The 15,914-nt window shown below is 46.3% G+C and overlaps 1 protein-coding gene across 3 annotated transcripts in view; it reads right to left on the bottom strand.

Moving 5' to 3' along the window:
* Nucleotides 1–15,914, bottom strand: part of Vps35l (VPS35 endosomal protein sorting factor like) — a 101,314-nt gene that overhangs the window by 40,725 nt on the left and 44,675 nt on the right. For all 3 annotated transcript variants that reach the window (XR_378273.2, XM_006508212.2, NM_027815.4), the window contains 6 exons: nt 10,711–10,757; nt 9,288–9,399; nt 8,089–8,205; nt 6,172–6,225; nt 3,721–3,801; nt 267–329 (listed from right to left, as the gene is read on the bottom strand). Coding sequence is in view for 2 of the 3 variants with exons in the window: in XM_006508212.2 (XP_006508275.1) it covers nt 267–329; nt 3,721–3,801; nt 6,172–6,225; nt 8,089–8,205; nt 9,288–9,399; nt 10,711–10,757 (474 nt within the window). In the remaining variant the exon portion in view is untranslated. The remainder of the gene's footprint in view (nt 1–266; nt 330–3,720; nt 3,802–6,171; nt 6,226–8,088; nt 8,206–9,287; nt 9,400–10,710; nt 10,758–15,914) is intronic.

Here is a 15,914-nt window from a genome sequence, read left to right as displayed (position 1 = left end):
ATCCTTCTCGCCCTGAGCATCTGGATACTGGGGGCTCAATGTGCAGCATGTGCGGTGCACACCCCTCTGATGAGGAAGAGAATACACAGAAGTAGCATTTTTCTTTCAGTCTGTGTGTACTGTATCTCCTAGTGGTGCTTCTATCACTGGAGTATAGCCACTTGTTAAGCGGATAGGGCCCGCTTTTACAAAGGCCTGGGTAACAGGAAAATATGACTGCGACCGAAGACACGTGTCTCCAAAGGTCATTGAGAGATGCTACTCACCACTGAGAAAAGAACTGAGAAATCGTGGAAGTGGGCGATGACTTTCTGAATGATTGACTGGAGCTGTGAAATAGAACACACGTTGCTTAATAAACCTCTGTGCTCAAAACGACTGCCCTCCTTCAGCACTCCCCACCACAATCACAGCAGCCCGGGTTGTTTAAGGAAGGAAACAGCTGTGGTTAGACCCTGCCTCAGTCGCTTGTCCTTCTCTACCCCGTCCTTCAGTGGGGACTGTGTCTTGGCCTCAGCCCCTTCTCCCCAGTGGCAGTGTCCCATGATGATTAAGTAGGTCGACCCGTGTGCTCAGGGAAGAGCCTGTTCTGCAATGCTTTCTGCTTCTCTTTCAAAATAAAAGGAAGCCCAGGGTGGCTTGAGCCACAGTGTGTTGCCAGGGATGACTTGGAACCTCTAATCCTTCCACCTCTACCTCCCCAATGCTGAGATTATAAGTATGTGTCACGATGCCTGTTTTATATGGTTCTGGGGTATCTACTCCAGGGCTTTGAGCACGCTAGGCAAGCACTCTGCCAACTGAACGAAACCCCTGGATCTCATCTCATCTGTTGCTAGTCTAGCAGACCACAACAACTTAGATCTATAGTCTCACACAACTATTCAAGCTGTAAGTGAAGCATGAAAGCAGCTAGAATCAACATGGGAACAGATGAGTGTCTATGTGCTAATAAAACTTTATTTAAACAAGTAAGTGATGGGCTACAAGTGGGTATGGGCCACAGACTGCCATCCCCTGTTATAGCCTACCATGGTCCTGCATTTCTTTATTACTTCAGCAAGAGAAAGATGGTGGAGTTTAACCAGTGGAGTCAAGGGCCACTGACCCAAGGCTCATTAATGCCCAGAGCTTCCTGGCTACGGCCTTCATCTAGGTATACAGACTCTCAGCCAAAAACAGCTTGGCCTGGGAGAACCAGGGAGATGCTGCTTCTAAATAAAAAGTAACTCCTGGCCTTTGGATGCTACCCAGAACATTTCTTGACAAACCCCTTGTTTGTACTAGAAACTGTTGCCGTTTCTTCTCAAGATTACAAGCACAAAAGTAGAAGTGTACAAGCTCACTTCTAACGGAAGCAGCTGGCCAGGAGAGTTGAGGGAAAGACTAAGGTGGGTACTGGCAGGGAAATAGTGAGTTCGAGGCCAGCCCAGTCAAGACATGGGAGACCTTATCTGAAAACAATAAGAAAAGGAAAACTTTGTGATGAGCATTATACTATATTACACTACTCTAGCACAGGTAACTAGTCCCTTTGGAACAAAAACATTTTTAAACACTTGTGCATAGCTACGCGTATGTTACAGTTTTAAAACTGTAACATACAGTTTTTTTCCCCAGTGACCTTTCATTATGAAAATGCTGAGCCGGGCGTGGTGGCACACGCCTTTAATCCCAGCTCTTGGGAGGCAGAGGCAGGAGGATTTCTGAGTTCAAGGCCAGCCTGGTCTACAAAGTGAGTTCCAGGACAGCCAGGGCTATACAGAGAAACCCTGTCTCGAAAAACAAAAAAAAAAAAAAAAAAAGAGTAAACAGAAGGCATTGTCCAGCACCCATCTGCTCCTCAGTGGGTTCTACAAAAGGAATATGTGTCTTCTCTGGCTGTATCCCTCACCCAAACACCCATAATGGTGTGACTTACAAACACAGTGTGCATATTTTTTGTTTTGTAATAATTTCAACTTTACAGGAAAGCCAAAAGTATTACACTAAGAGCTCTTGCACATTCTTTACCCAAATTCACCAAATTTTACAAATTTGACCAACGTATATGCTATGGTTTGAATAGGTGTCTCTCGAAGGTCCTTGTATTGAAGTCTTGGTTTCCTGGATAGCACAACTGGGAGAGGGCTTTAATCATGGGTGCTGGGGATTTGAACTCAGGTTCTTGCAAACCAAGTATTCTAACTTGGGGAGCTACTCCTCAGCTCTCCCCCAGTTCCTTTTGCCGTTCAGACTGGGAGCCCAGGAGACCTTCTTTATCTGTTCTACTTTATCTCACACCCCCATGAATGTCTGACCACTTCCTTATTTTCTGGCACACAGTAAAAAACAAAACCAAAACAAAAACTGCTAGCCATCGAGAAGGCTCAGTAGGTAAAACAGCTTGCCACCAAGCCTCACAACTCAACTTTGATTCCCAGGACCCACAGGGTGGAAGGAGAGAGCTTCCACAAACTGTCCTCTGACCTGCACAGGTACCCACACCATACACAAAATAAATGCACATGGCGTACATGTTTCTAAAATAGCTCCAGGCTTACTCTATGTCTTCATCCTAGTGGTAAGCCACTTCTCTCGGGGCCATTGGAGTTCCCCTTTTTCTAACGTGATGCTCGCTTCAGCAAAGAGCACTGCCATGAACAGCCCACTTACATACATCTATTATTTTTTTGGTTATTTGATAATTTATTATCTCAAAATGGCATGTAGGAGCATAAAGATTTACCACAAAAATATATGTACTGAACTGAACATACAAAACATTCACTGTGTCTGGTGGCTTTAAAAAAAAAAGTCACAGTAGTAAAGTGACAATTTACCAGGAGGCCCAGGAACAAAGGGGAATGCCATCACCCGGAGGGCTTGCATCCCAGACAGGGGAACTGGAGCCTGTTTCTCTCCTGCATCCGTGTCTGCTTTTCCTCTGCTCTTTCCTCTCCAAAGGCAGGCTGACTCACTCCAGTCTCCAGGATGAGCTGGGTGACCCTCCTCTGGCCAGCCGGCCGGCAGCGTGACTGTCCAGCTGCCTGCCTGAAGACGATGCTTTTATCAGAGAACCCTGATTGCCTGTTCGTGCTCTCTGACCAATTTTTCCATAGTGTCTTAAGTTTATCTACTGAGCTACATGCCCAGCACTCTGGGCATCTTTTCTAAGTTCTTTCTAGTGTGACAGAATTATAATATAGTGTGACCCCTCCCCCTCTTGGAATGGACACACACACACACACAGTTTGCTTGTTTTGAGACAGGATCTCATGAAGCCCAGGCTGGCCTTGAATTTACTAACAGGCTGAGGTAGGCAGTGGCTGCTTGGTTAAGTAGTGATGATTTGATTTTTATGTTTTATATTTTTATTATACTTTTATTATCTTTTATTTAGCAAATGTTGGAAATAATATTAATACTTTTTAAAAAGTTTAAGTTCATTTACTAGGAACATAGGCATTTGATATACTGGGGACATTGACGATGCTTATTCAGAATTTGCCACGGGTCCAAAATCATTTCAGTATTTCTATGCCACATCTCAACCCTCACAACTACTCTGAGGATAGGATTAACATTAGCCCCATTCTACAGAGGGCAAAAGTGAGGCCTGGGGTGAGGATGTACCAGAGTCAAGATTAAACACAGGCTCCCCAGATGTACGTCTGACCAGTCCAAGAGTGCTTCATTCACAGAACAAGATGCCCACAGTGGGACGTGCAAACTCGTTACCTGGGGGTAAGAGTCCTCAAATGCTCGATCCGGAGTCATGTGCTTGATGACGTCAGCCAGAACAGTGTTAACTTCTCGTTTCTATACAGGGAACAAAACCAACTCTGTTGTCAGGTGGAGACACCCAGCTCTCTGACGTGCCCATGATATCGGGCTGGCTGGGTAGCTCAGTGAGCACTCCCCAGCATGTGTGAGGCCCTGGGTTCATCTCAGGACCAAACCCAACCAACCAACCAAAAAGCCACACACCTTCCAGAAAATCATTTCAAATATTCCAAAAGAATAAATACAAGGAAAGAAATCCTGTCCACAGCCTCAGTACAGTACCGCCCACCCTCATGGCTGTGTTACTCTAAGTCAGGACTGAACACACTGGTCTACAAAGATTAAGTCATTTAGGCTACTTTCTGCCTATCTGGCCCAGGTTCCTGCCTCAGCACCTGGGAAGTGAGCAGGGAGGCATTGTGGGAAGCGTTAGACTCACCCCTTACAAGCCTTCTGCCCTAACTTCAGTCATCTGTGCCGGGGAGCCACGTATAGCCTAAGTCCAGCCTATTGTACATAACCAGCAAGTGACGAATAGCTTCGCATTCAGCCCAGGGACAGACGGTATTTCATGACAGCAACACTTCTGAGACCCGAATTTTCAGAGTGTGTAAGTAAGGTTTACAGGATCCCAGCCGTGCAACCCCATTCGCTGTCTGCCGTAACAGAACACCATATGGAGGGAGTTTCAAGACAGCAGAGCTTTCCTGCCTGTGGCCCTACACACGTGTCGAGTCTCAGACTCAGGGCCTGAAGCAAAGGCTGCTCCACACAAACAGCTCCTGTTCACAGGGCCCTCTCGAGATGGAAGGGACCAACGGACTCCTTTAGGATTTTGTTTTAAGGCCACTACTCCCACCTATGAGGGCTCCACTCTCAGGACATGATACATCTTTCTAAATTACACTGGCTTCCTTGGGACAGTTGACGAGAGTTGGCATGACCCGTGCTCAGAATGCCAGCCAGCAGTGTGAGCTGTGGGCAGCTGCCTGTGGCTCCAGTTTTTAATACCGAGGCCTCGGGGAACAGGTGCGGGCACGTGAATGCAGGAGACAGGGTGGACACAGACGTGCAAACCACAGCCCTACTCTAACTGCCAAAGGGCTTGGTGCTCAAGCACAAGGATGTGCGTTGTGGTCCACAGCACCCATAAGAAGCTAGGAGCAGGTCTGTATACCTGTAACTCCAGGCCTGGAGACAGCAGGGACAGAGGGACTAGAGACAGGAGGATTGCTGACTACCGGTCTGCTCAAAACATGGTGAGGGCCCCATTCCATGAATTCACTTTGCCTCAGGGAAATAAGGCAATAGTAATGTGTTTCTTCCTCTGGTCTCTAACCGTGAACATGTTCACACACACATAGCCCTCCCATACACCTATCATAATGATAAGTGAGATGGATGGCTGGAGACTTGGCTCAGCAGTTAAGAACACTTGCTGTTCTATCACGAGGACCAGAGTTTGAAGTTCGATACCCACACTAGATAGCACACAAAGTACTCTGATTACAGCTGACGGGACCTGACTCTGACACCTCTGTTTCCACAGGCACATACATATGCATGCAGCAACCCCTTTTCCCCAACAGTTTCCTTCAACAGGCACACACACACACACACATACACACACAAGAAATAAACCTTAAAAATGAAAACTGGTTCTGAATGACAATAATGACGGTGGTAATGATGGTGGTGGTGGCGGTGGTGATGATGATGATGATGCAGTAAGAGGAAGACACCTAGCGTTGACCTCTGACCTCCATGTGTGCATACAGAGTACACACATACACACGCCAAAATATTTAATAATGTTTTTAAAACAAGTTAACTCTGGCAAGAAGGTCAGAAGAGCCCAGGTCTACCTGATTCTAAAGTCCTTATTCTTTGACGAGTCTAAAATTCCCCAAACTCTGGTTTTGTCTGCACCCAGGGAAAGAAGTGTTGGTTTTGCCTGTGGGTGGGATGTTTGGAAATGCTAAACAACACCGATATTAAATAAGATAGAAAAAAAGAAAAGGAAAACGCTGCCCACTATACGCTCATGGAAGTTTATAAAGCATCTTCGCATCTCGCTCAGTAGCCAAGGGACCACTGGTCAGCCTCGTCTGACACGGCACTGCCCAGCCTAACAGCCTGACGCGGCAGCGTTGAGCCATTGTGGGACACACTTGCTGACGCCACATGCTAATACTCCTCAGACCGTGACTTCTAAGAGCTGGACTGAGTGGTGTGTGCCTACAGCTCCAGCCACTCCTTTAGCCCAGGACTTTGAGGCCTGTCTGGACAACACAGTAAGGCCCCAGCTCAAGTACCACTGCAGTATCCCTAAGTGGGCAGATGCTGTTGCTGTGGTAACCATTAAAGCACAAAAGCCTTTGGAAACAACCCCACAGTCATACTCACCGTGAAATGCCTGCAGGTGTACTCTACCCAAACCTCGGCACAATTAATGTAGTCCTACAAAGAAAGGGAAAAGCAGTTTTAGGGCGAGCACAGCACCTCTGAACTTTCATCACAAAAATCACAGACAACTCCTCAAAGGCTCGAAGGGGAGAGAGAGACAGACTGTCTGGCTGACTCTGACAGTTGGAATATACTCCCAGGGTTGGGGCTGCTTGGGGAGGCAGAGTTGGAGAAGGAGGAGGAGGCCCTCTGAGGGCTATAGCCCAGCCTAGCCTCCGGCCTGCTCTCTCTGCTTCCTGACTCCACCAAGCTATAAGAGGCTGCATACAGCACAAGCCCCTATGCGTGAACCTAGTTCTTCTGCCCTCCCTGCCTTGACAGTCGGATCCTCTTGACTGCGAGCCAAATTCAACTGCCTCCCTTAGGTTGCTTCTGACCCATGCCTGGTCAGAGCAGCACGACATTTAATTGACTGACATGTGTTACCATGAAAAGCAAGTTATAAAAGGAAACACGTAGCCCGAAGCTTGCTGTGGACTCTGATCCCAGCACCGTTCCTCAGGTCAAGATGCAAATCTAGGGAGCTCTGCCTTGCTTACTGAGCAAAGGGCCCAAGACCTGAGGAGCCCTTGCTCCTCAGCATAAAATCCCTCTCATCTCTGCGTAACACCTCAGGGGGGGGGGGTCTCATTCACAGCTCAAGGTTTGCTTGTTGCCTTAAAAAAAAAGCATTTGATCCGCAGAAGTGTTGTACATCTATCTTATGAAAAAGTCTAAAAAGCCCTAAAGGGGCCAGGGACATGGCTTAGCAGGTAAGAGCACGAGCCACCAAGACTAACAACCTAAGGTTGACTCCGGAACCTGTGTTAAAAAGTGTCATGGTGACACTTTCAGTCCCAGCTCCCAGAAGGGCAGAGGCTCTGTGAGTTCCAGGCCAGTCTGGTCTACATAGAGTACCCTCAGCCCGGAACAAAGACGATCAACAAACAAAACAGGGGAGGAAGAAAGTCCACAGGCAGCTAGCCTGGAGCTGTGCAGAAACAAGGCAGAAGGCAGGACCTGTACCTGAACTGTCCCTCAGACTTGTACACGGATACCAAGGCACAAGTGCAGTCACGTGCGCACACACACACCTCACAGCCATGACAGTCATCACACTCACAACAGCACATGCCACCAGCTGGTCTATCCTTAAGACTTCTGGCAGCCCTGGTGCTCAACAGCTAGTCCTCAGTCCTTTAGGGCTCTCCAAGTAGGTGGCTACTTCAAGTATACACTTGGCTATTATACTCTGGATGCCCTCTGCACAGCTGGAAGACTCCCAAAGTTTCAATACTGGTAACTGTATGCTTTGAGTGCATGGTGGGGCCTTAGAAACAAAGTATGATTGAGACAGAAAAAATCTTTAATGCCATTTGATCCCTCTAAATGTTAATAAATAATACAAAGACAATTTCTTTTTTTACAAGTTTGATTAGTAGAAATTTCATTCATCATTAGGCTTTTTGATGTTGTTTGTTTTGGTTTTTTGACAGGGTCTCCCTTACATAGCATGGGCTGATCTTAAATGTTTCATCCTCCTGCCTCAGACTCCTGAACACTGGAATTACAGATGTGAGTCACCATAGATGGCTAAAGCTTGTTTCTTTAAAACAAATGTACAGCTCAGCAGTTAAGAACAATTGTTGATCTTGCAGAGAGCCCAGGTTTGGTTCCCAGCACCCACGTGGCAGCTCACAACTGTCTGTAACTTCAGCTCCAGGGGACCTAATGCCCGTGCTGGCCTCCACAGTCACTGCATACAAGTAGTGCACAGACATACACACAGGCAAAACACCCATACATATTTTTAAAATTAAGTGTTTATTATACAACTTCTATGAAAACGGTGGTTCTGCGTTCTAAATGCCCACTCACCTGAGGACTCTTCAGTTTAGTGATGACTTTCCAAGCTTCATTGAGAATCTGAAGTCGATCGTTCTCAGGAGGATCAGCCAAAGCCAAGTTTAACCCCAATGAACGAAAAAGGAGATGCTAAGAAGTAGCAAACAGTTATGTTACTGAGATTTTAAGTCAAAATAACGTGGCTTAGAGAGAAGGAGAGGGCTCCAACATTTCATCTGTCTCCAGGGAAACCTTCCCGAGACCTCTGTCTGAGATTGTATGGATCCACCCAAACAACTCCGAGAAACTCAGGCCTGACTCCAGCTGCCAGAGCACCTCGGGGTAGAGCCTGCATCTGCCTGAGCTCAGCTCCCAGCGCACCTCTAAGTGAGCTGGCTTCAGATAGTAGTCTACACTGCAGGTCTAATCTGGAGGAAGTTTCCACTAATTGGGTAGGACTTGGGGGGTGGGGGATGTGTGTGTTCACAGGTGTGTGTGCATGTGTGCGAGAAAGCCACAGATCAGACTTGAGCGATATTCCTCAGGAGCCGCCTACCTTGGTTTTGTTTTTCCTTATTTTTTAAAAAAGATTTATTTTTTTTTTTTTTAAGATAAGCACACTGCAACTGTCTTCAGACACACCAGAAGAGGGCATCAGATCCCATTACAGATGGTTGTGGGCCACCATGTGGTTGCTGGGGATTGAACTCAGGACCTCTGGAAGAGAGCAGTCAGTATTCCTAACCCTTGAGCCATCTCTCTAGCCTTGGTTTTTGTAACAAGGTCTCTTACTGGCACCTGGGCATCACCAATTAGGTTGCCTGGCCAGTGACCTTAGGGGCGTGCCTACCTCCATCTGCCCAGGACTGGGATGACACACACTATCACTTTTATATGGGCACCAAATTTAGGTCCTCAGTCAAGCCTGAACAAGTATTTAACCATCTGCAACCTTCATAGCCCAAGGGCTATGAAGACATTTTAAAGACATGTGAGCAAAGTCTTTCCTAAATACTCTACAGTGAGTACATTCACGGATTCTGCACTCAAGCTCCCTCCACAGTGTTTATACACAGCACTTACACAGCGATAATGGTCCTGAATCTCAGACATCTTCCATCACATCCTTTAGGCCCGCACTGCCCCGCCCCCTCTACCCTCCAGGGCAATCAGATAGACACCTTCTGTCTCTTCTCTCTCTTTTCCCATTACACAATAAGTCCAGAGCCTACCTTGGGGAAGCCGGACTCGTCACACTCTTTGATCATGCCGATGAAGTCCATAGACCTGGTGGCAACGAACTCAGCCCTGAAAGCTGACATCACGGAGTTCAACAGCAAAGCACTGCAAGACACAGGTGCCTCAGGATGCACGCCTCCATTTATTACTTTTGTTTGTGAAAGCAAGTCTTTCTCTGTAGCCTAGGCTGGCACTGAACCTGCAATCTCCCCATCTCCACACCTCAAATTGTGGGATTACAGACAGGTGTCACCGTACCTGGCTTGAAAGCCACATTTAATGCTAGGAAGTATACTGCCAAGGGTGACTGACAGCTTTGAATGGGAAGGTTAGAAAGAAAAAAAAAAAAAAAACAATCAAAACAGCAGATATAGCAAGGGCAGTCTCTGAGGCTGCCACAGACTCACTGCTTAGCTGGAATTTGACAATGTTTGAATTAACTAGATGGATGGACAGGAGAATCAGTCCAACCCACTTAAATAGAAGTGAGCCTTCAGGAGACTGGTGCACTAGCAAAACCCAATATTCAATAACAATCTGAGTCCTTGCTACAAATGTGTGTCTTTTATAAAAGGAATTCCTAATGAAGAGACCTTTGAATTTTGGGTACTGGAGGCAGAACAAAGCCCACTCATGAATATAGAGTGTCTGCCACCAAGAGAGTAGCAAAAGAGAACCTCATATACCCAGGAGGCGTGAGAACCAAGTACATCCTGGCCCTACCACTGACCACAGCCCCATAAGGAAAAGGATATTATTATCACCCCCATTTTGCAGAAGGGGGACACTGAGGCACAGGGCAGTCAGGTAAGTGGCCCAATATCACAAAGCTAAGATAGAATGAAGCTGAGGTCTGAGACCAGGCAATTCAAATCCATTGTTCTGAACCTCCACACAGGCTAACCCGCCTCTCTGCCAGCACTCATCCATGGTAGGGGTAAAAGGTCAAAAACATGAACAGAAAGAAGCAAGTGAGGCCTGAGGAGATAGCTCAGTTGGCCAAGTACTTACTGCACGTGTGAGGAGTTAGGTTCAAAGTTCCAGCACTTCTATAATGACCTGAGTGTGGTGGTGCATACCTGTAACCCCACTGCTGCACAGGCAGAGACAGGGAGATATCTGGGGCTGCCTGGCCCGCCAGGCTAACGTAATCAGTAAGCTCCAGGTTCACGAGAGACCCAGCTCAAGAAATAAGGTGGAGAGCAACAAAGAAAGAAACCTAACACTGACCGCTATGCATGGACTCAGACAGACAGACAGACAGACAGACAGACACACACACACACTCACAGACACACGCACACTCACACACACACACACACACACACACACACACACACACACACACACACACACGTACTCAGCGACTAACTCCCAACGTCAAGCACAGGCCTTATGAGCCTTTGAAATACTTACTTGTTCCCTAGTTTCTTACATCTTTCCATCATCTCCGTCAGCAAAGCCTAGGAAGTTTAAGAGGAAAGGCATCAGCATGGCGGATGTAAAGCAAACTGTCTCTAAGACATTTCCAAAGTGCCACACCCTAAACAGCAGCCAATTTACATAATGCAAATTCCCACACCCCTCTGTGCCAGACCAGGATGGGAAGCCAGCCTACCTGGCTACTAAAGCCGAGACCTTGGTGAGAGACGGACTCTACTGAAATGTGTCTCCCCACACTCACAGAGGACATCATCCTACCCATACAGTCACTACAGAATGATGTGCCTCTGGCTTCTGGGCGAGACAATGATGGAAAGTTCCTAAGTTTGTATGACATTCCTACCTGTCTGTCAAAGTGCTGTGGCCTGCTCAGTAGTGCAGTCAAAAAGCAATCAAGAAACGCCAGGCCACAGCTCAGTGCCCACTAGTCACAGAACAAGAGCTTGCTGTTGTGTTCTCATCTCTCCCACCCAGGTGCACTACTCTTCTCCCATTTCACCGAAGAGAAACTGAGGCATGGCACAGCAACAGATTTTAGCCACAGCCACATTGCCGGCAACCAGGGCCAGCAATGACCCCAAATGAGCTGGCCCTGGTACAAAGAGTCCATTCTTTGCCATGTATCCTTTCCAAAGTTCCAAGAGTGTCCTTCCCCGTGAAGGGGAACAGTTTACTCCTGGGCACTAATGGCTTTGGAGCTATCTTAAGACAATGCCGTGACTTCAAAAGAGCTCCTGGGTTTTATGTTTTGTTTTGAAAAATCGATGCATGAAGTGGCCTTTAGGGCAGTGGTTTGGGAACTGTTTTGTATATAGACAAGGTCAAGCTGAGGACAGAAGGGCTAATGTCAGCTGTCCAGACACTGAGCCTCAGGTGTCAGGATAATTCTCCTGTCTTCTGCGTGCTTCGTGGTGGGGCCCTGCACACATAGGCTATGTCAGAGAGGCAAGGGCTTCCTCATACGGAGTGGGAAGGAGGTTTGATCCTGAAGCCAAAATAATAGCCTGTGTATTTTTAGGATCCCTTTTTCAAATTCTGCACCCCACATCAAACTAGATCCTGCTGTGGACTAAATCATGTGTCCCCATCTCAAATTCCAATGAGAAATTAATCAGGGAGTGGGCTTTAGGGGGAAAGTACTAAGGTTAGCCGAGGTCATCAGGGATCCAAAAGGATTATGAAGGAAGGTTGAGAGAGCAGGGAGGTGTGTGCACAAAGGAAAGGGCACAGCAAGGATACAGCCATTTGCACACAGAAGAGGAAGGCCTCCCCGGAGACCAGCTCTGCTGGCATCTCGACCTTGCTTGGCCTTCAAGGCCTCCAGAATCGAGACAGCGAAGGTCTGTTGCTCAGGCCTCCCAGTCTGTGCTCCCCCCCGCCCCCCACTGGAGGGCCTGAGTTATATAACAAATATTCCACTAAGCCATGGCAGCCTCGCTCTGCTTTTCCTTGTAGACTTAGTTATGTGATCCATTTCTAGCTGCTGAGACAGGCTGGGAAGTATTCTAAGGACTTTGAGAGGAAAAAAAAAAAAAAAAATCAAATTATGATGTAAGGGTTGCAGTGGCTGCAGACACCTCGCTCCTAGCAGGGGGCTATAGAACAGGACAGACGGAGGTTGTCTGGCCCAGAATGTCCTGCTATTGAAGGGCATACGGAACTATATTAGTCAGCCAGGCCTGTAGACTGTCTGTTCCTCACGGCCAGAAGCATCCCGACTGCTGCTAAGATGTGTCTCTGTGGTTTCCCGACCCACTCGAGACACACTGCTACTTGAAAACTTACCCTTGACGATTAACTCCAAGTGCTATCTCAGAAAAGCTGGAAAAGGGACATTCCACACAACTGTGATGCTCCACAGCACAGAAACACTCATTCAAAACCGACTGAAAGAGCAACCTGAACATAATGACCAATGTCTGGGGCACAGAGGAGAAGGCAGGCAGGATCTCACGGTGTCTTGAGGGCCATTCTTCCGTACACTCACATGCACAGAAGTGTGTTGGCCTTTTTTAGGTTTTTGGACAGTCTTGATGTATAGCCCAGATTGAACTAAAACTTGCTATGTGACCTAGGCTAGCCTCTGGCCCCTCATCATCCTGATTCAGCCTCTTGGGTGTTGGGCCACCATGCCTGACCTACTTAGTGCTTCTGAAAAGATGAACTGGGGAAGATGCCCATCTATAGGGAAAACAATCAGGTTTTCTAAAATTCTTTTTTTGGGAGGCTGATGGCTCAGCCAGACAGGTGCCTGTTTCATAAGCATAATAAAGACTTGAGTTTGGATCTCAAAACCCAAGAAAAAGCCAGGCAACGAGATCTGCATTTCAGAACTGGAGGCTGAGGGACTGCCGACAGGATCCCTGGAGCTCATTGGCCCGCCAGCCCAGCCTACTCAATGAACTTTGAGTTTAGTGAGAGACCCTGTCTCCAAAACTAAAGATGGCTGGCTGGCAAGATGGCTCATCAAGTAAGGGCTCTAACTACGCAAGCTTGGCGACCTGGGTACAAAGGACACAGAGTTGTCCTCTGACCTCCATGTGTTCACTTTGGCACATGTAACACCCCTCCTTAAGCCACACAATAATAGTAAATAAGTAAACTTTAATTAAAAAAATAAAGGTGGAATATAATTGAGGAAAACACATGCCATCCACCTGTGGCCTCTATACTAACAAGTTCATACACCATACACAGCACCACTCGGAGACCAAACAACACCTACAATGCACATACAAACACATACAAACTGGGGCTGCCATACAGAATAAAGGCGCATCCCTAAGTGTCCAGGGAGGCAAGCGAGACACAAGAAGACGAATCCACTAGAGGCTAATTTTATTTATTTATTTATTTTTTCTGATCTTTGACAAGGACAAGAGGACTAACAGTTCAAAGACAGCTGAGGTCATAACTGCTGGGGATACAGTGACAGGGACTGCTCTCAGTAGGCCAGGATGGAGACATCTCAGAAGCTCTCAGCAGCTCCTTATATAAAAGGATGGTGTCTGGGACCCTGAGGAGCAGAAGGCATATCCATCCAGGGGATTTGCCATCAGAAATAAGGGACTGCTCTCAGTAGGCCAGGATGGAGACATCTCAGTAGCCCACGGCAGCTCCCATTTCCCATTTCTCATTTCAGCTGTTCCCATTTCTCCTAACTTTAGCCCTGGACAACAGCTGCATAGATTTCATTTGTGTGTGACTGTTTTTCAGTTGGTTTTGGTGTGCATAATTATTTTCTTATATCTGACTTTTTTACTTCTTTCTCCTTCTGTTCTGGTGAATTTTGTGAAACTAGATGTTCCTTGATATAATGATTCTTAAACAATTAAAAACTGAGGCACAGGGGCACAGCACAGCCCAGTCCTAATGGCTTAGGTACATGCTGTGCACTCTCATCTTGGAAACAATGAAAGAACTGCACAGTGGTAGTTCCAGATTAATGCTTGACTTACAAAGAAAGTTTGAAGAAATTATTAGAAAATGAAATAGAGCCAACATTAGGACCCTAAGAAAGGAAAAAACTATTGAAGTTATGAAATAAGTTTTACACAACATTTAAGAGCGGTTCCTGGATAAACGAGTATAGGATATGTAAAATCTTATACTAGTAAAACTAAGTCAAAACACTGGGACTCTTACGAGAGTCATTGTGTGCAATGTGCAGAAGCAGAAAGCTAGCGGAACTGCTGAGTTAAGGGTTAACCTGAGTCTTTCTGGCCACTGCCTGGCAGCTTTGCCCATCTCGGTTATCATTGGAGCTTCACAGGAAACTGCAGGTAGCTGACCTCAGAGCTCTGAGCTCTAAAGTATAATAAGTCAAAAGTTAAAGTTTAAATGATGGTAAATTTACAATTATTATTACTTTGGCTATAGGCCTGGGAATAGGGGAAGCGTGAAACTTTGGAGAACAATTGTAATTCTTAATTCTTTATGGAACGTGGTTATTCTTTTGAATTTGATTTGGTAATGATTATACAATATCTTTTTTTTTTCTACCTGCTTTTGGAGTAGCAATAAAAGACTGAGAAAAGAAAAAGACAAGAGAGACTGAGAGAGCATGTGAGGTGAATGTGGAGAGCGAATGAAGAGTGAGAGAGAGCATGAGAAGAGCAAGTGAGAGTGAGTGAGGAGAGCATGTGAGAGTGAGTGAGAAGAGCATGTGAGAGTGAGTGAGGAGAGCATGTGAGAGTGAGTGAGAAGAGCATGTGAGAGTGAGTGAGGAGAGCATGTGAGGTTTGTATGGAGAGAGTGTGTGTGAATGAAAGGAGAACACTCAGAGGTGTATAGGAGTATGAGAGTTTGAGAAAAGAAAGGTGCATAGGAGAAAAAACAGAGTGTACAAGAAAATACAGAGTGTGTGCAGCCTCAAGCTGTGAGCGAGCGAGTGAGCGAACGAGAAAGAGAACAGAGAGTGAGAGAGAGAGAAACTTTAAGCCTTAAAAACTTGCCTGTCAGCTTGTACCGGAAAAGTAGTCTATGTATATTTTTTATGTGTCTTCTGGAAACCCTGCTTCCAGCTGAGAACTCTGATCCTGTGTGGAGGCTAGACCCTGACATGTAACAGACCTCTGGCCAGGCCACACCCCTGAAGAACTCCCAACTTGACATACTTGGCTCTCTGCAGAACATGCATACGGTATGCACTGTGTTGTTGGCCTGCGCTTATACCTACTATCGATCCTGCTCCTACATTTCGTTACATCTACATTTTATTTTTATAAAACTATAAAGGAAATGGCTAGACAAAAATGTTCTAAGACTATAGAAGTGCATCTAGAAAGACGTGGTCCCTCCCCTTCTAATCATAACTGGTAACATTTTAGTGTTGGTCTTTCTAGAACTTTCCCTTCACCTTGTTATTATTATAGAAGCCTGTTTTGTTTTTATAGGAACAGGATAACCCTATACATGTCTGACTGCAAATTACCTGTCTACTCAAGCGTCAAGGCCAGCTACCGTGCTTCCACGTTGGCATGCAAAATCAGCCACCATCATCTTAATGACTGAGCAATCACACCAGAGGCAGACAGTTTCAAGCTGACCCTAACTGATAGATGCTATGAAGGGCTTTCTTCCATCGTTCCTGTCACTTCTCTTCACTGGGGTTTCTTCCTAATAAATAAATAAAACATAAGTGTGTGCAGAAGCGTATATACTAGAAGTCTGTGCTA

Source organism: Mus musculus, chromosome 7 (genome assembly GCF_000001635.26).
Source record: "Mus musculus strain C57BL/6J chromosome 7, GRCm38.p6 C57BL/6J".
Taxonomy (NCBI): domain Eukaryota; kingdom Metazoa; phylum Chordata; class Mammalia; order Rodentia; family Muridae; genus Mus; species Mus musculus.
Note: the sequence above shows the minus strand (reverse complement) of the source record. Positions and strands in the feature narration are given on the sequence as shown.